This window comes from Platalea leucorodia (genome assembly GCF_965183815.1).
Source record: "Platalea leucorodia genome assembly, chromosome: W".
Taxonomy (NCBI): domain Eukaryota; kingdom Metazoa; phylum Chordata; class Aves; order Pelecaniformes; family Threskiornithidae; genus Platalea; species Platalea leucorodia.
Genome location: NC_138859.1, coordinates 41303978 through 41323421, shown reverse-complemented (window position 1 = coordinate 41323421; position 19444 = coordinate 41303978). Strand labels below are relative to the sequence as shown.

At 46.0% G+C, this 19444-nt stretch overlaps 1 protein-coding gene across 2 annotated transcripts in view; it reads left to right on the top strand.

The window, feature by feature from the left end:
* LOC309601527 (transcription factor RFX3-like) overlaps window positions 1–19444 on the top strand; it is a gene marked incomplete at both ends in the record, with an annotated part of 103451 nt that overhangs the window by 16209 nt on the left and 67798 nt on the right. For both annotated transcript variants that reach the window (XM_082334572.1, XM_082334571.1), the window contains one exon: window positions 17584–17839. In XM_082334572.1, coding sequence (XP_082190698.1) covers window positions 17584–17839 — 256 coding nt within the window. The remainder of the gene's footprint in view (window positions 1–17583; window positions 17840–19444) is intronic.

Sequence of the window (19444 nt, the reverse complement as noted above, 5' to 3'; positions counted from 1 at the left end):
TTGAGGTTTCCAGGCAAAGAACAAACGCTCTTTTGCACTGTCAATCATCTAACCCACTTATGCTTCTACATAAACATTTTTTGTATGCACTTACTAATTAACTAAGTATTCACTCATGTTAATTTATTACCCGCAGAATAAGAAAAAGTCAAAGTAGAAGGAATACTGTAAATAATGTGTCAATGATATTTAGTTATTTAAGGAAAATATAATTTTTTTCTGGACAAATGCTATGTAAAACACCTAACATAAGATCTTTTTCACCCCACCATATTACAGGATGATCTGTTTTAAAAAATAAGTGTGGAAAGAAGCAGCTCAGTGTCATCCTGATTTAAAAAAAAAAGTCTTTAGCTATGAAGAAAGAGTAATTCTAAATTCTAAAGAAATAATATTCCCTCTTTCTAGCTAAACACTATATTATTAGAGGACAGTGATGTATAGAGTGATCACAAATTTCTAATGAGCTCTGAAAATGATACATTAAATTAAAAAATTTTGTTGTCCTCTGTCCTGTAAATAGTGGTTAACATACCCAGCCATTACCAAAAGCCTAAGCACCTACATGCTCCAAACATTCTTTAAGTTGATCTGGCTATCATCAAAATTGCCAAAAACCTCTTCCAGAGAATCTTAAGAACAATCTGGTGCAAAATAAATGGCCTAAGTTCATTCTGATAGTTTGTAAAGTGTTACTAAACACACATTAAAACATTTATTTTTGGATAAGCATTCAAAAAGCTTGGGTTCTCATCTGAAATCTCTCTCCTACACAAATCTCACAAATAACAATGTTTTGCAGTCTTTCCGGTACTTGTAATTGCTGAAATTGAGAAATACAATGTGAAAAATATGTTGAACGTAACTTCTCAGCCTGGAATAGGAACTCCCAAACAAGTTTGTTACTGTCCATCCTGTCACTTGTGAAGAGATAAAAAGGGCATTCTCAGGGGAAAGGATCTATTGCCAGTAATACACAGTGGCTCTGGTCTTTTGCTAGAATCATTAGATAATAATCATCAACTTTACTCTCAACTCAAGTATAGAGTGTTTGACTTCTTTTTAAACAAAGAAATTTGGCTTTTTCCTACACAGTAGTTTTTCATTCATTTTGTGGGCACTAAAAAGTTTTCACAAAAATTTCAACTGACCAAATTTTACTTAGAGCTTGTTTTTCAAAAAGTTTTTCCTCACTGTTAATTTCTTTTATGGTAATATTTATTAGGAAGTTTTAATAAGTAATAATAATAATAAGCAAGTAATATTTATTAGGAATATTTATTAGGAAGACAGAGTAGGTTTTGGGGATTATCATTCCCCCCCCCAATACTGAAAAATCGGGAAAAGAAAAAAAGATGAAACTCATAAAAATAGAATTATCAGTTTACATCCTTACTAAATTAAACACATTTTCCCATTTTTTTGGCCAGCTGCTGCTGGTACCTTTCAGATTATCCAGAAAAAAAGTAACCTGCCCACGATGGGGTATTTCTACAAAGCAGTACTTGCAAATATTTTCCTGAGTTGCTTCTTACAGCATAGCTAACAGATGCAGCACTTTTTGCTCAGAAGGGGGCCGGAAACTTTGCAGAGAACAGCATCCGTGTCCTGAGCAATGGTGTTAATGTGTCACAGGGCACCACCTCCAGCCATCGGAGCAACTATCTCTATAATGTCAGAGGCCTCAATCCAGACCGAACTCCCGAGGGAGGATGCAGCTCTCAGAGTACAGCGAGTGCCTGGGGTCTCTCGCTGAGGCTGGGGCAGAGGGAGGCAGTTTCCTTGCCTGCAGAAGGTGTGCAGTGGTACAGGATCTGTGTTGCCAAGGAGGTGCAGGAAAAGGTCAGCAGACTGCGCAGTATCAGAGATGGTGAGAAAGAGATCAATCGGATCTTTTTCAAGACCCTGCAGCCTGAACCCTCAGCTGTATTGAAGGAGGATCAGGTGGTCTGTGCTTATTGGGTTAGGAAATGGTGAAGGCTGGAAGCTTGTGACTTCTGGCAACAGGAAGAAGGCTCCTGCTCCACCTGCATATCTCCAACTAAAGAACAGATTCAGTATCCTTGCAGCAGATGAGGGCCTGGGTCCAATGAAGCATCTGAAGCCTGAGCCACGCAGCAACACCAGAAGGAAGTGGCAAGTGATAATAGTGCTGTAGGGGACGGGGGCCGACCTGACCTGCTGTGTTGGGAGGTTTACTGCTTGCTGGGGGTTGGATCCGGGATGCTGTGGAGATACTACCAAGGTTTGTCCGACCCTCGGACTATTACCCCTTGTGAATCTTCACATGGGCACCAACAATACTGCCAGAGGAGACCTGGAGCATATCAGGTGTGACTACATGCATCTAGAGGCAACGGTCAAGGGCATGGGGGCCCAGGTAGTGTTCTCCTTGATCTTTCCAGTGAGAAGCAAGGGCTTGAGGAGGAATGGAAGGATCCTGTGGGTCAACAGTTGGTTGCCCAGCTGACGATGACAATTGGTATTTGTATTTTATGACCATGGGGACCCTTCTTTAGGGACTGAAGACTGCTAGAGAGAGATGGGATCCACCTGACCAAGTGGGGCAAAAACATCTTTACCAACAGTCTGGCCAACCTGGTGAGGAGAACTTTAAACTAGAAATGACAGGGGAGGGAGATGACGACCCATAATCAAGCGAGGGAGTGGTGGAATGGGTTGGCAAGCAAAGGGTGCAGGGTGTTATGGAAAAGAGAGAGCTTGTAATCAGCAAAACAGGGCTGAAGGGGAGACGCTCTGCTGGACACAATTCTTACAAACTGGTTGGCGGTATGAAGGTTGGGGGGCAGCCTGGGCTGCATTGACCATGAGATGGTGGAGTTGAGAATCCTGAGAGGAAGGAACAAGGCAAATGGCAGGATCACAACTCCAAACTTCAGGAGAGCAGACTTTGGCCTGTGCAGGGACCTGTTTGGAAGAATCCCATGGGAGACAGTCCTGGAGAGCAGAGGGGGTCTAGGAGACCTGTTTGATATTCAAGGATCACCTCCTCCAAGCTCAAGAATGGTCCATCCCAATGAGCAGGAAATCAAGCAAAGGTGACAGGTCTGCATGGACGAACAAGGAGCTCCCGACTAAACTCAAACATGAAAAGGAAGCATACAGGAGCTGGAAAAGGGACCCAGGAGGAATGCAGAGACACTGTCCAAGTGTGCAGAGATGGGGTTAGGAAAACCAAAGCCCACCTGGAATTGAAACTGGCAAGGGATGTGAAGGGCAACGTTAAGGGTTTCTACAGGTACATAGCAGCAAAATGAAGACCAGAGAAAATGTGGGCCTGCTGCTGAATGGGGCAGGGAACCTGATGACAAAGGACATGGGAAAGGCCGAGGTACTGAATGCCTTCTACACCTGAGTCTTTACGGGTAAGGATTGCCTTCAGGAATCCCAGGCCTCTGAGACCAGAGGGGAAGTCTGCAGCAAGGAAGAATTCTCCTCAATAGAGGAGGACCCAGGTAGGGAAACATTTAAACAAATTGGAGATGCGCAAGTCCATGGGACCTGATGGGGTGCACCCATGAGTGCTGAGGGAGCTGTCTGATGTCATTGCAAGGCCACTCTCAATTATCTTTGAACAGTCATGGTGATCAGGGGAAGTTCCTGAGGACTGGAAGAAAGCAAATGACACTCCAGTCTTCAAGAAGGGCAAGAAGGAGGTTCTGGGGAACTACAGGCTGGTCAGCCTCACCTCGATCCCTGGGAAGATGATGGAGAAAATAATCCTGGAAGCCATTTCCAAAGAAGGTGCTTGGTAGGAATCAGCATGGATTTAAGAATGGGAAATCATGCCTGACCAATATGATAAACCTTCTGCAATGAGTCAACTAGCTTGGTGGATGAGGGGAGAGCAGTGGATGCTGTTTATCTTGACTTTAGCAAGGCTTTTGACACTGTCTCCCATAACATCCTCATAGACAAGCTGACAAAGTACAGGTTCGATAAGTGGACAGTGAGGTGGACTGAAAACTGGCTGAACTGCCAGGCCCAGACGGTTGTGATCAGAAGCATAAAGTCTAGCTGGAGGCAAGCCTCTAGTGGTGTCCCTCGGGGTTGATCCTTGGGCCAATACTGTTTAACAACTTCATTAATGACCTGGATGATGTGACAGAGTGCACCCTCAGCAAGTTTGCAGATGACACAGAATTGGGAGGAACGGTTGATAGACCAGATGGCTGTTGTGCTATTCAGAGGGACCTCGACAGTCTGGAGAAATGGGCAGGCAGGAACCTCATGCAGTCCAACAAAGGGAAATGCCAAGTCCTGCCCCTGGGGAGGAATAACACGATGCACCAGTACAGGGTAGGGGCTGACTGGCTGGAAAGCAGCTTTGCAGAGAAGGACATGGGGGTCCTGGTGGACAACAAGCTGAACATGAGCCAGTAATGTGCCCTTGCAGCAAAGGAGGCCAATGGTATCCTGAGCTGCATTAGGAACAGTGTTGGCAGGAGGTCGAGGGAGGTGATCCTTTCTCTCTGCTCAGCACTGGTGAGGCCACACCTGGAGTCCTGTGTCCAGTTCTGGGCTCCCCGGTACAAGAAAGACCTGGACATACTGTAGCAAGTTCAGCGAAGAGCCGCTGCAGTGATGAAGGGATCGGATCGTCTCCCATAGGAGGAGATGCTGAGAGAGCTGGGATTGTTTAGCCTGGAAAAGAGAAGACTCAGGAGGGATCTTATCAATGTGTCTAAATACCTGATGGGAGGGTGTATTGAAGATGGAGCGAAACTCTTCTCAGTGGTGCCCAGTGACAGGACAAGAGGGAATGGGCACAAACTGAAACATAGGAAATTCCATTTAAACTTAAGAAAAATCTTTTTTGCTATGAGGGTAGTCAAACACTGAACCAGGTTGTCCAGAGAGGTTGTGGAGTGTCCATCCTTGGAGATATTCAAAACCTGACTGGACAATGTCCTGAGCAACTTGCTCTGGTTGATCCTGCTTTGAGCGGGGGTTGGGAGGGGGTTTGGACTAGACAATCTCCAGAGATCCCTTTCAACCTCAACTACTCAACTATTATATGGTTCGGTGATTACACTTGAAGTCACCATGGCAGAAGGTGTCATTTACAGTATCAAAAATAGCTTTGCTCGCTACAAGGATAGCTGAGGCTCTATGTCTTAAAAAATTAATCCAATTTTATAATGTGATTATTGTTTGGTCCACAGAAAGGATATAAAACTTAGTATTTACAAGGATTATACTGGATTGTAAATAGGAAATTTCTTTTTAATATTTAACACAACATACAAACCATGCAATAAATGTTTTAGGAAGGAATTGAAACTACAGGCACCACTTCCAGGAAGATCAACCTGAACTTTGCAAGTGATAAGATGTTAAACCAGGGGGGATCCCAGGCACCAAACTGGGACGGATGCGGGAATTGATAGAACTATACAAACTGATGAAGGGACTTGCAGGGGGACAGGGAAGCAGGGAGAAACAAAGAGGGGGGATAGACAGAAAGGGGGATAAAACAGGCCAGTCACGGGTAAAACGGGGCCGGTCAGTACGCTTGTCTGGCTGAGCCCTGTGCCTGATCACTGCAGTCTGTCCTATTTTCTTATATTTTCTTTTAAAATCGTTTCGTAACTATCGCTCTGCTTAATCTCGCTGTCTGTCCCCTGTGTATGTGTGCTGCAAGGAACAGGTGCCAGCTGCTGGCGAGACCGGTGTGTGTGTGATTGAAATTTGGTGCCCAGCTACTGGAGTCAGACTGGGGGGTGTAGGCACCCTGGGGCCTGTGGTGTCAGCTACGGGAGTGAGTGAGGGTCCTAGCATCAGTAGTTGGAGGGGGCCATAGCTCTCTGGATCATCATCATAGAATCATCATATGGTTTGGGTTGGAAGGGACCTTTAAAGGTCCAACCCCCCCTGCAATGAGCAGAGATGCCTTTCACTAGATCAGGTTGCTCCTAATGCACCCTGGGATGCGGTTTGCCCTCTTGGCTGCCAGGGCACACTGCTGACCCATATTGAGCCTGCTGTCAACCAGCACCCCCAGATCCCTTTCTGCAGGGCTGCTCTCCAGCCACTCCTCTCCCAATTTATACTTTTACCCGGTGTTACTCTGTCACAGGTGTAGAATCCGGCATTTGGACTTGTTAAATTTCATGCCACTGATGATTGCCCAATGCTCCAATCTATCTAGATCCCTCTGCAAGGCCCCTTGTCCCTCAAGAGAGTCAAGAGCACCTCCCAATTTGGTATTGTCAGCAAACTTGCTAATGGTGCATTCAACTCCTGCATCCAGATCATTGATAAAAATATTGAACCGAACTGGCCCTAGAATTGAACCCTGAGGAACACCACTGGTGACCGGTTGCCGGCCAGATGTAGCCCCATTCACTATAACCCTTTGAGCCCTGCCGTTCAGGCAGTTCTTCACCCGGCGCACCATGAACCTGCTCATCTCACAGTTGGACAACTTGTCCAGAAGGATGCTGTTGAGGGACAGTATCAAAAGCCTTACTAAAATCCAGAAAGACTACATCCACCGCCTTCCCTTCATCCACTAGGCGGGTGACCTTATCATAGAAGGATATTAAATTAGTTAGACAGGACTTTCCCTTTGTGAACCCATGTTGACTGTGCCTGATGATTGCATTATTCTTTAAATGCCTTTCAGTAGTACCCAGTATGACCTTCTCCATAATTTTTCCAGGTACTGAGGTTAGACTAACAGGTCTGTAGTTTCCTGGGTCTTCCCTCACGCCCTTCTTGTAAAGTGGAATAACATTGGCTAGCTTCCAGTCAGCAGGGAACCAAGACCTTTGGTTGATGATCGAGAGGGGTCCTGCCGTAACATCCTCCAGCTCCTTCAGTACTCTGGGATGAATCCCATCAGGCCCCATGGACTTGTGAACGTTCAGCTGATACAGCTGGTCCCTTACAATTTCAGTGTCCGCAAATGGAAAGTCACCGCTCCCGCACTCGTGGTCCTCCGACTCAGGGGACCGGGCAGCCCAAGGTCTATCAGTATGACTGAGGCAAAAAAAAGCATTGAATGCCTCCGCTTTTTCTTCATCCCTATTAGTCCGGTGACCATCTTCAACAAGTATCGGTCCAATGTTTTCCTTAGACCTCCTCTTGCTATTAGGGTACGTAAAAAAGCCTTTCTTGTTGTCTGACACAACACTGGCCAGTTTCAACTCTAATTGAGCTTTGGCCTTTCGTGTCTTCTCCCTGCGTATACGAACCATGGCTCTGGAATCTTCCTGCGAAGCCTGTCCTTGCTTCCAGAGATCATACAATTTCTTTTTCCTCTTGAGCTCCTCGAGGAGTTGCCTGTTCAGCCAAGCTGGTCTTCTGCCCCGCTTGCTTGACTTTTGACACACTGGAATTGCCTGCTCCTGTGCTTCTAAAAGGTGGTTCTTAAAAACTGACCAGCACTCGTGGACTCCTAAGCCCTCAAAGGCAGATTCCCAGGGGACTCTGCTAAGTAGCTCCCTGAGTAGCTTAAAGTTTGCTCTCTTGAAGTCCAGGGTAGCAACTCTGCTGTCCTTTTTTCTCATTACACTGAAAATTTTAAGCTCAACCATTTCGTGATCACTGTGGCCAAGACAGCCACCTACCATCACATCTCCCACGACTCTTTCTCTATTCACAAACAACAAGCCTAGGAGGGCATCTTTCCTAGTTGGCTCACAGAGTACTTGTGACAAGAAGTTATCTATCTCCCACAAACTTCAAGAATTTCCAAGACCTGCTCGTCACAGCAGTATGATATTCCCAGTTGATGCCTGGGAAGTTGGAATCTCCCATAAGGACAAGGGCTACCGATCCAGAGATTTCTCCTAATTGCCTATAGAATAACTCATCAGTGCTAACATCCTGGCTGGGTGATTGGTAGTAGACACCCACTACAACATCTCCTTTTGTTTTCCATCCCCCTAATCCTCACCCAGAGGCTCTCCACCACATCACCGCTAACTGTAAGGGCTGTACAATCAAACCTCTCCCTTACATATAGTGCGACACCTCCACCTCGCCTGCCCTGCCTATCCCTCCTGAACAGCCTGTAGCCCTCCATCCCAGCACTCCAATCATGGGACTCATTCCACCAAGTCTCACTAATACCAATGATATCATAGTTCTGGGAACTAACCAACACTTCCAGTTCATCCTGTTTGTTTCTCATACTGCGTGCGTTGGTGTACAAGCATTTCAGATATGCTCCTGAGCCCTAAATCTAAATCTAAATCTACCCTCTTTCAGTTTAAAACTGTTGCCCCTTGTCCTGTCACTACAGGCCCCAGAAAAAAAGTCTCTCTCTGCCCCCTTTATATATTGAAAGGCTGCAATAAGGTCTCCCTGGAGCCTTCTCTTCTCCAGGCTGAACAACCCCAACTCTCACAGCCTTTCCTCATAGGAGAGATGTTCCAGCCCTGTGATCATTCTTGTGACCCTCCTCTGGACGCGCTCCAACAGAACTGGATGCCCCAGAGCTGCGTGCAGTACTCCAGGTGGGGTCTCACGAGAGCAGAGTAGAGGGGGAGAATTGACCTGCTGGCCACGCTTCCTTTTATGCAGCCCCGGATGCGATTGGGTTTCTGGGCTGCCAGCGCACATTGTCGGCTCATGTCCAGATTTCTGTCCACCGGTATCCCCAAGTCCTTCTCCGCAGGGCTGCTCTCAATCCCTTCATCCCCAGCCTGTACTGATACCAGGGGTTGCCCCGACCCAGGTGCAGGACCTTGCACTTGGCCTTGTTGAACTTCATGACATTCACATGGGCCCACTTCTCTAGCTTGTCCAGGTCCCTCTGGATGGCATCCCTTCCCTCTAGGGAATCAACCGCACCACTCAGCTTGGTGTCATGTGCAAACTTGCTGAGGATGCACTCAATCCCACTGTCTGTGTCGTTGATAAAGATATTAAACAGTATTGGTCCCAGTACGGACCCCTGAGGGACACCACTCGTCACTGGTATCCACTTGGACACTGAGCCATTGACTGTAACTCTTCGGACGTGGCCATCCAACCAGTTCCTTATCCATCTAACAGTCCATCCATCAAACCCATATCTCTCCAATTTAGAGGTAAGAATGTTGGGGGGGGGACTGTGCCAAAGGCCTTACAGAAGTCCAGGTAGTTGACATCCATAGCGCTTCCCTTGTCCACTGATGTAGTCACTCCATCGTAGAAGGCCACTAGGTTGGTCAGGCAAGACTTGCCCTTGGTGAAGCCATGTTTGCTGTTTCCCCGTCATCTGTATGCCTCGACATATCTTCCAGGAGGATCTGCCTCGACATATCTTCCAGGAGGATCTTACCGAGCACGGAGGTGAGGCTGACTGGCTGGTAGTTCCCAGGGTCCTCCTTTTTATCCTTTTTCAAAATGGGTGCAATGTTTCCCTTTTTCCAGTCACCGGGGAATTCTCCTGACTGCCATGACTTTTCAAATATCATGGAGAATGGCTTGGCAACATCATCAGCCAATTCCCTCAGGACCCTGGCATGCATGTCATTGGGTCCCATGGACTTATGTATGTTCAGGTTCCTCAGGTGGTCTTGAACCTGATCTTCTCCTATGATGGGAGGAACTTCTTTCCCCCAGTCCCTGCCTCGAGGTTCAGGGGCTTGAGAGATGTGGGAAGAGAGATTGCCAGTGTCAGGGTGATTGAAGTCCCCCAGGAGGATCAGAGCCTGCGAGCGCAATGCTTCCTGTAGCTGGAGTAAGAACGCTTCATCGACATCCTCCCCTTGATCAGGTGGCCTGTAGTAAACACCAACCACGAGGTTTCCTTTGTTGGCTTTTCCCTTATTTTTGCCCATAAGCTCTCAACCTGTTCATTGCTGTTTTTCAAAGACAGCTCTGTGCAGTCAATCCATTTTTTTAGATAGACGGCAACCCCCCACCCCCACCCTTCCTTCCTTGCGTGTGCTTTCTGAACAGTTTATAGCCATCGACTGCAGCACTCCAGTCGTGCGATTCGTCCCACCAAGTTTCAGTGATAGCGATTAAATCATAGCTTTCCAGGTGCACAGTGGCTTCCATCTTTTCCTGTTTGTTACCCATGCTGCGTGCATTGCTATAGAGGCACTTTAGTGGGCCTATCGACCTTGTCACCTTTTTAGAGGAACACAGCCTAATTCCTTTGAGGCATTTCACAGGTGTTTCCCTGTTGGTTCCTAATGCATCAGCAGCCCCTGGCTCTTGTCTGGTGCTCAAAACTCCATCCCCTTCCCCCACACTAGATCTAGTTTAAAGCCCTCCTTGTAAGTCTGGCCAGCTTGTTGGTGAAGACTCTCTTGCCCCACTTGGTCAGGTGAATCCCATCACCTCCCAACAGACCTGGCTTCTCAAAGGTAGATCCATGATCACAGAAGCCAAAACCTTCAGTATGGCACCAGCTACAGAACCAAGCATTCACCTGTTCAATTTGCCTCCTTCTTCCTGGACCACTTCCTCTGACTGGGAGGACAGAGGAGACTACAACCTCTGCTCCAGATCCTTTTAACATTGCTCTGAGGGACATATAGTCTCTTTTGATGGTTCTAAGTTGCCTCGTTACAGTATCATTAGACCCTACATGGAACAGTAGGAGCAGAACACAGCCTAATTCCTTTGAGGCATTTCACAGGTGTTTGCCTGTTGGTTCCTAATACATCAGCAGCCCCTGGCTCATTTGTCTGGACGGCAAATGTGTGCCTCGGTGCCTCTCAGTAAGGAATCTTGAAGATTCACAAGAACATGCACTGTTGCCTAAAGATGTATAAAACCAGCACAGATATTCTACCTGCTTTGAGCTGGGGGGGGAGTGGGGGGCGTGGAGTAGACAATCTCCAGAGCTCCCTTCCTATATGTATGGTCAATATCTTTGTGTTTGTCCTGAGTAGTCTGTCCCTGCTACCACCTTCTGTGTACTTTCTTTTTGTATTTGATTTCAGGCAGGAGCTCTATTTGCTTGGTTGGTGCTGGCTGTTCCCCAGCCAGTTTTAACCACAGAAAGTCAGTGCCTGCTGCAGCAGTGGCAGTAGCAGCTGCAGCAGTATTTGGTGTGTGCTGAGAAGAGTGTGAGGCTTGTGAGGTCCTGGAGGGTGTTTGAGGGGGTTTCTGGGTCCCCAACACCCTTGGGCTGTGTGTGTGGAGAGACTGGCCAGCAGGCGAAAGGTCTTGCAAGAGGGGCAAGCAATAGTTTGGTGGTCCCAGTTGTTGCCGCATCCAGTTCAAACCACAGGAAGCCATGTATAACCAGCCCCTAGGGAGTGCCAGTGACCAGGGTGTGGTGCTGTAGGGAACGGTGCCTGAGAGAAATGGTACAGCAGTTTGCGCGGCAGTTCAAGCAGAAGGGTGCACGAGAAGGGGGGCGTATCCTACAAGTTGTCGGGCTTCTGCCTGCTCTGCTCACCCACAGTCTTACGCTGCAGCCTCAATGGTCACCCCAGCTAGCTGTTGGCTGTGTAAGCCTACCCAGCAGCTTGAGGTGTCCAAGGAATTAGAAGGGCTTATTAGGCAGTGCTTTGAGGTTGTCGGAAGCATGGTGGTAGAAACCAGGTGAGGGCTGTGCTCTGCATCAGACAGGAATCAGCTACCTAGCCAGGCTAGTCTGGGATGAATGGAGGCAGCCACCCAGACAGAGCTTCCTGTCAGGAAAGCTGCTGTCCAGGTAGAGGGCTGCAAAGACTGTACCCTACACTCCTGGGTGGAGGAGGATGGAAGCTCCATCTGTGCAAGGTGTGCTCTGGTGGAGTCGCTGAAGCAGAGGTGGAGGAGCTGCAGGAGGAAGTCAGCAGGTTATGCTGTATTAGGGACAGGGAACAAGAAACAGAGTATTATTTGAGACTTTGCAAGAAGAAATATTAGGGCTTCATGACTCTGACCTCCAAGGACTACCAGACAAAGAGCTTCAAGCAGCGAACAGACAGCACCTTGGAGAAGGAGGCGCCATGGTCTCTGATGACTCATGGCAACAGGATATTGCTTCACTCCCCTTCCTTGTATGTACCAACCAGCAACAGATATGAAGTCTTGGCAGCGGACAAAACCAATGAGTAAGATTCACAGAGAGAAACCGCACCAGCAGCACATACTAAAAGCTGCAAAAGGAGGCGTCGAGTGCTAGCAGTGGGTGAGAGGCACCGAGGCACACCCATCTGCCAGCCTGATATACAGTCAAGGGAAGTTTGCTGCTTGCCAGGAGCCAAGATCCAGGATGTCACAGAGAGACTGCCACAACTGGTTAAAAGTGCAGACTCCTATCCCCTACTTCTTTTCCATGTGGGCACCAATGACACTGTAAAGCATAACCTGGGCAAGATCAAGCAGGACTTGAGAGCCCTGGGGGCCCAAGTGAAAGGGACAGGGAATCAAGTGATCTTCTCCTCTATCTTGCGAGTCAGGGATAGGGGTGCAGGGAGAAGTCAATGCATCATGCAGATCAATACCTGGCTTCGTGGCTGGTGTCGTCACCAGGGCTTTGGCTTCTATGATCACGGGACATTCTTCGATGAATACGGCCTTATTGGGGAGAGATGGGATCCACCTGTCTAGAAGAGGAAGGAGAATCTTCACCAGCATATTGACTGACTTAGAGAATTGTGCTTTAAACTAACGAACTTGGGGGGATAGGGTCCACAGCTGTGACACCTGTATATCCATAAGCAACAGGATAGATGAGCCCACCTACCAGAGTAGTGAGGAATGCTCCCCAATCCTCTCCAAAGCAAGAACCCTAAGTCCAGCCACCTCAAGTGCATGTATACCAACGCATGTAGTCTGGGCAACAAACAGGAGGAACTGGAGCTCCATGCCCAGTCTCAGAGTTATGATGTCATAGGAATCACAGAAACTTGGTGGGAAAACTCATACGACTGGAAGACCACAATGGTGTCATGAATGAGTGGTTAGGTCACTTAAAGAATCACTGTCAAAGATATTTGCAAATAGAGATTTTAATAGAAATCTATAAAAGTGTGATTTAACAAAGTTTGATGGCAAGGTTCACTCTATTACTTATTAAATGAATGGAATATATATATAAAGAGAAAGAAAGAGAAAATTAAGGTACAAGTCAATTGATTTATACAGAGATTGAAAATACAAGGGGGTAAAGGAGGCCCTCCCGTTGAGTCACAAGGTTCAGAATGGACCCCCTTGCTTTCTAAACTCCTTCTCAGAGAGGAGCCTAGGTGCGGCTGGATCCAATCCTAGTCCCAGACTTGGTCAATGGTTTATGTCTAAGGATTATATATGTCTAGCAGCAGTTTAAGGTTTATTCACAGTTAAGAGAGAATCACAGGAATTTAGCAGCAATTAATCATTGGTTAATTTTAGCATTTACAAAGTGATTAAATAGGGTTTACTACAATATTTGAATTGATTCACACACACAATATGCATATATAAAGGTACCTGTTAAAAAGGTACCCTCGAGTTCAGTGAAATACTCACTTCAAATGATTGTCTCAACGGGCGAAGGTCGAGTCTCAAGGAGTGAAGGGGGCCCCCGGAGTTCAGCCCAGGTCCTGTTGCCAGGCCTCTGTACTTTGCAAACTTAAGAGTGCAAACTGTGAGAGGCTTCCCACTCAGAGATACTGGGCGCAGCCCTCTGCGGCCCAGGAGAGCTCAAAGGGTCTCCCTTGGTACTGCTGTTTATAGGGTTGCGAGATGATTGACTTTAGGCATCAGTGAATTTCCATCCTGGCCACTATGCAGGTCGGTAATTACTGGGGTTCTCATAAATTTCAGCAAGGCTGGTACAGATCCACCCATACCGATCCGCCTGAGTTACGATCCACAATGATATGTTCCAAGGCTGTCAGGGGATGACTGATTATGCCAGGTGCAGTCAAGGCATTCTTGTTCCCCACCTTGGCCATGCAAGAGTTTCTGGTGCAATCAAGGGACACTTAACCGCCAGACTCATTGCTCAAAGGCCAAGTCTTGACGGGAATTCCCGTGATCGTAAAGCAGCCGGGGGGGGGGGGGGGGGAGGGGATGCACCACCACAAACAGATGACTACAGATTCTTTCAGAAAGACAGAAAGGAAAGAAGAGGAGGTGGAGTTGCACTTTATGTAAAAGAGAAATTTGAGTGTATGGAGGTGAGCTATGGAGACCACAAAAGTTCTATTGAATGCCTTTGGATCAAGATTAGAGGGATCGTCACCAAGGGGGGATCTTATGTTAGGTATCTGTTACCAACCTCCCAATCAGGGTGATGAGGCTGACGAAACCTTACTTCCGCTGCTCAAAGTCTCAGGTCAACAGAACCTGGCCCTCATGGGTGACTTCAATTACCCGGACATTTGTTGGTAAAACAACACAGCGGTGCACAAGTCATCCATCAGATTCCTGGAATGCACTGAGGACTGCTTCCTGCTACAGATGCTGGACATGCCGACTAGGAACAGCGCATTGCTACCATTTACTGCTCACAAACCAAGACGACTTACTTGACAACATAACTACCAATGGTAGCCTTGGATACAGCAATCACAACACTGTGGAGTTTAAGATCCTGCCGAGCACGCTGAAGACCAGTAGTAGGACAAAGACCCTGGATTTTCGAAGAGCTAACTTGAAGATGCTCAGAGCCCATCTGCGAGGGATTCCATGGGAAGCATCCATGGAGGGCAAAGGAGCTTGTGAATGCTGGGAGTTAGTCAAGAACAGCCTCCTGGAAGCACAAGAACAGTCCATTCCCTACAAAGGGAAAGGAAGAAGGCAGAACAAGAGGCCACCCTGGCTTAACAAAGAGCTTTTGACTGTGCTTAAAGGCAAAAAAGAAGCATACCAGCTATGGAAAGGCGGCCAAATAGCCATCGAGGACTACAAGAACCTTGCTAGGGCATGCAGAGATGCCGTCAGGAAGGCTAAGGCTCAGCTGGAACTGAAATTGGCCAGAGAACAGCAAGAAAGGGTTCTTCAGGTACATGAGCAGTAAGCAGAAGCACAGGGAAGACATAGGCCCATTACTAAGCAGGGCAGGGAAACTAGTCACTACTAATGCTGACAAGACAGAGGTTCTCAATACCTTCTTTGCCTCTGTCTTTACCAGCGTAGCTGGATCCCAGATCACAAGATCAAGTAGCTACGACAACACGTGTCAACCCACCAGTAGTGGAGGAAGGGCTAGTCTGCAGCATCTTGCAAGGGCTCAACCCACATAAATCTATGGGCCAGGATGGAATCCACCCCAGGGTGTTAGGAGAAGTGGCTGGCATTGTTGCAAGGCCACTGTCTATAATCTTTGAAAAGTCATGGAGATCAGGGGATATCCCTGATGACTGGAAGAGGGCAAATGTCATACCCATCTACAAGAAGGGCCCAAAAGAGGACCCAGGAAACTACAGGCCCATTAGTTTTACTTCAGTCCCTGGGAAAGTAATGGAATGAGTTCTCCTAGAAACTATCACAAGCCAAATGAAGCAGGTGATTGGGAAAAGCCAGCACAGACTTACCAGGGGCAAATCTTGTCAGACTAACTTGATCACCTTCTAAAAAAAAGTAACACTTTCTGTCGACATGGGGAGAGCAGTGGATGTTGTTTACCTGGATTTCTGCAAAGCGATTGACACCGTTTCCCACAGCCTTCTCCTAGACAAATTGGCTAGATACAGATTGGATGGGTGGTCTGCGAGATGGGTAGGAAATTGGCTAACAGGTCACACTCAGAGGGTGGTGGTCAATGGTTTTTACTCAGGCTGGCAGCCTGTCACAAGTGGGGTCCCCAGGGATCGATACTGGGCCCCACACTGTTCAACATTTTCATAAATGATCTGGACGATGGGATTGAAAGCACCTTCACCAAGTTTGCTGATCACACCAAACTGAGTGGTGAGGTGGACATGTCAGAAGGGAGAGCCATCTTACAGAGAGACCTGGACAGGCTGGAAGAGTGGGCTAGTGAGAACAGTATCATAGAATCATAGAATCATAGAATGGTTTGGGTTGGAAGGGACCTTTAAAGGTTATCTAGTCCAACCCCCCTGCAGTTGGCAGGGACATCTACAACTAGATCAGGTTGCTCAGAGCCCCGTCCAACCTGACCTTGAATGTTTCCAAGGATGGGGCATCTACCACCTCTCTGAGCAACCCGTTCTGGTGTTTCACCACCCTCATTGTAAAAAATGTCTTCCTTATCTCTAGTCTGAATCTACCCTCCTTTAGTTTAAAACCTTTACCCCTTGTCCTATCGCTACAGGCCCTACTAAAAAGTCTGTCCCCATCTTTTTTTTTTTTTAATTGTTTTGTTTTCATTAGACTGCACTGTAGTCCCTCTAGATTAACTGTGAATTTCTCACAGCTGCTCTTAAAGCTTTTGAAATACCAAGAACAAAACAAAACAAAAATAGCTTAAGTAACCATGAAAACAAGTAATATAGTACATAACTTGAAAAGCTTTTAGGATATTAAAATTAAGTTTTAGAGGTTTTTGCTGTCTCTGAAGAACAAGGGAGAATCCATGATGGCCATAGTTAATACCATAGAAGTTCTGACTTGGTTATTGTTATGGGTTCAAAATGTTGGTGCCAGTTAATTTTAGGAAGCATTATAGGATTTTATGATTAAACGCTGAAATTGTCATCTGGGTAAATAAACTAATTTTTATCATTTGACTATTTTACTGTAACACATGCCATGGTATAAAGTTTGTTGGTCTTGAAACGTTGGCTAAAATTTTTTAATTACTGCAAAATCCAGATTCTTCATTTTAGAAAAGCTAATGAGTGTTATTTACTTGTGTATTTTGAGCTATATCAATTTGAAAATCCAAGTTAGTACACAGGACCAAATATCCACTATGTTCAATAGCTAATAAAAGATTATAACCTGTTAAAGGGTAATGATCCAAGTCATTATGAACATGAAGAATGACATAAGGCCCAAATGTTTAATAGTTGGAAAGAACTGAGTTAAATTACTGCTGTTCCTTTGACTTTTTTAATCCCTTCACAAATCCCTTCACGAATTGTAATTCTGTTGTACTTTTATTACTTTTTCATCATAACACTGTACATATTGTTGTCCCATTTAAAATTTCACTCTGCTGAACTAACTGCATGTCTTAAAACACAAATGAGCTCAGAATTTCAAGCTTCAGCCAGAGAGTTCCAGTGAATTTAAAATCAATACAAAACATTTATAGGACTCTTGTATATCCATAGACCATCTTGGCTGACATTTTTTTTGTCATGTTTACAATTTTGTAACATACACAGTATACAAAATAAATGGCATCTAAATAAAAATCCAGCTTTGACTTTAGGATTTAAAAGTTACAAGTTTTATAAATTACTAAATAATGTATTAATACTTGAATGAGATCTTCCTCTCATCTCTTCAATTCTTGTCATACTTTTCTCCACCCCTCTTCAGATGGGACTGAAAACATTTTCCTTGAAGTTTAATGAATACTTATTTTAACAGTGAGTCCAAGTTAATTACTCAGTACTTTAACATAATGAAATGTTATTTTGTGTGGAGGCAGGGGTTGTTTGCCAATCCTGTTTAGTTTGTTTACAGCAACTGTACACTCTTTTCTACAATGATGTTTCCCTCACTTAAACAATCCAAATAAATAACTACTACTTCTTTTGTTTTCTTTTCCTGAAGTCGAACAACTTATCCTTACACGGAAACCCAGATGTATAGCCAAAACACTGGGGGAAATTACTTCGATACTCAAGGAAGTTCTGCACAGGCAACAACAGTGGTCTCCTCTCATAGTATGGTGGGCACCGGAGGCATTCAGATGGGTGTCGCAGGAGGACAGCTCATTAGCAGCTCAGGAGGGACCTATCTGATTGGCAATTCAATGGAAAATTCTGGTCATTCAGTGACTCATACAACGCGGGCCTCCCCAGCTACAGTAAGTACTTCAGAACTATGTTAAATCTTTGGGGGTAGTTTCTTAGTCACTAAAATGTTCCTGCGTGCTGACATGTTTCTGTAGCAAAAAGCATATTATGTTGGCAGAATCAGTAATACATGGCATTGTCTTGCAAATATTTACATTTAGTTTAACTTTGTGCATGTGAATAGTATTAAGTGAGTGCTGTCGTGGTTTAACCCCAGTCACCAACTAAGCACCATGCAGCCGCTCGCTCACTCCGCGCCCCGGTGGGATGGGCGAGAAAATCGGAAGAGTAAAACTGAGAAAACTCGTGGGCTGAGATAAAAACAGTTTAATAATTTTTAAAAAGAAATAATAATAATAATAGTAGTAGTAGTAGTAGTAAGGAAAAGGAAAAAAATAAAAATAAAGACAAGTGATGCAAATGAAAACAATTGCTCACCACCAAACGACTGATGCCCAGAAGGTCCCCGAGCAGCGGCCCAACCCCCCAACCTTCCACCTAGTTTTATTGCTGAGCATGACGTCATATGGTATGGAATATCCCTTTGGTCAGTTGGGGTCAGCTGTCCCAGCTGTGTCCCCTCCCAACTTCTTGTGCACCCCCAGCCTACTCACTGGTGGGGTGGTGTGAGAAGCAGAAAAGGCCTCGACTCTGTGTAAGCACTGCTCAGCAATAATGAAAACATCCCTGTATTATCAACTGTTTCCAGCACAAATCCAAAACATAGCCCCAGTCTAGCTACCTACAAAGAAAAGTAACTCTATCCCAGCCAAAACCAGCACATTCTGCACTCCTTATTCTATACCATTTCATAGAATCATAGAATCGTTAAGGTTGGAAAAGACCCTTAAGATCATCAAGTCCAACCATTAACCTAGCACTGCCAAATCCACCACTAAACCATGTCCTCAAGCACCACGTCTACCCGTCTTTTAAATACCTCCAGGGATGGAGACACAACCACTTCCCTGGGCAGCCTGTTCCAATGCCTCACTACCCTTTCTGTGAAGAAGTTTTTCCTAATATCCAAGCTAAACTTCCCCTGGTGCAGCTTGAGGCCATTTCCTCTCATCCTATCACTTGTTACTTGGGAGAAGAGACCGACCCCCACCTCACTACAACCTCCTTTCAGGTAGTTGTAGAGAGCAATAAGGTCTCCCCTCAGCTTCCTCTTCTCCAGACTAAACAACCCCAGTTCCCTCAGCCGCTCCTCATAAGACTTGTTCTCTAGACCCTTCACCAGCTTCGTTGCCCTTCTCTGGACACGCTCCAGCACCTCAATGTCCTTCTTGTAGTGAGGGGCCCAAAACTGAACATAGTACTCAAGGTGCAATTTATGTCATGCTCACGTCCCACACTATCCAATACATCCTCATTAAACACCCCTTCCCCTGTAAAATGTTTGTGAAATGTCCATAAATACCCATAAAATGTTCATTTTATGAGGTCATTTGGTCTATGACTTTTGGCTCCATCTGTGATGGTGGTCACTCAGGACAGGAGAGGTGGTGTGTTGCATGGAGTTACTCGGCACCAAAGCCAGCTCAGGTCAGGTCACTGCTGCACTTGCACTGCTTCTTCTAAGGCTTGTCCTCCATTAGTTCATTTGGTTCCTG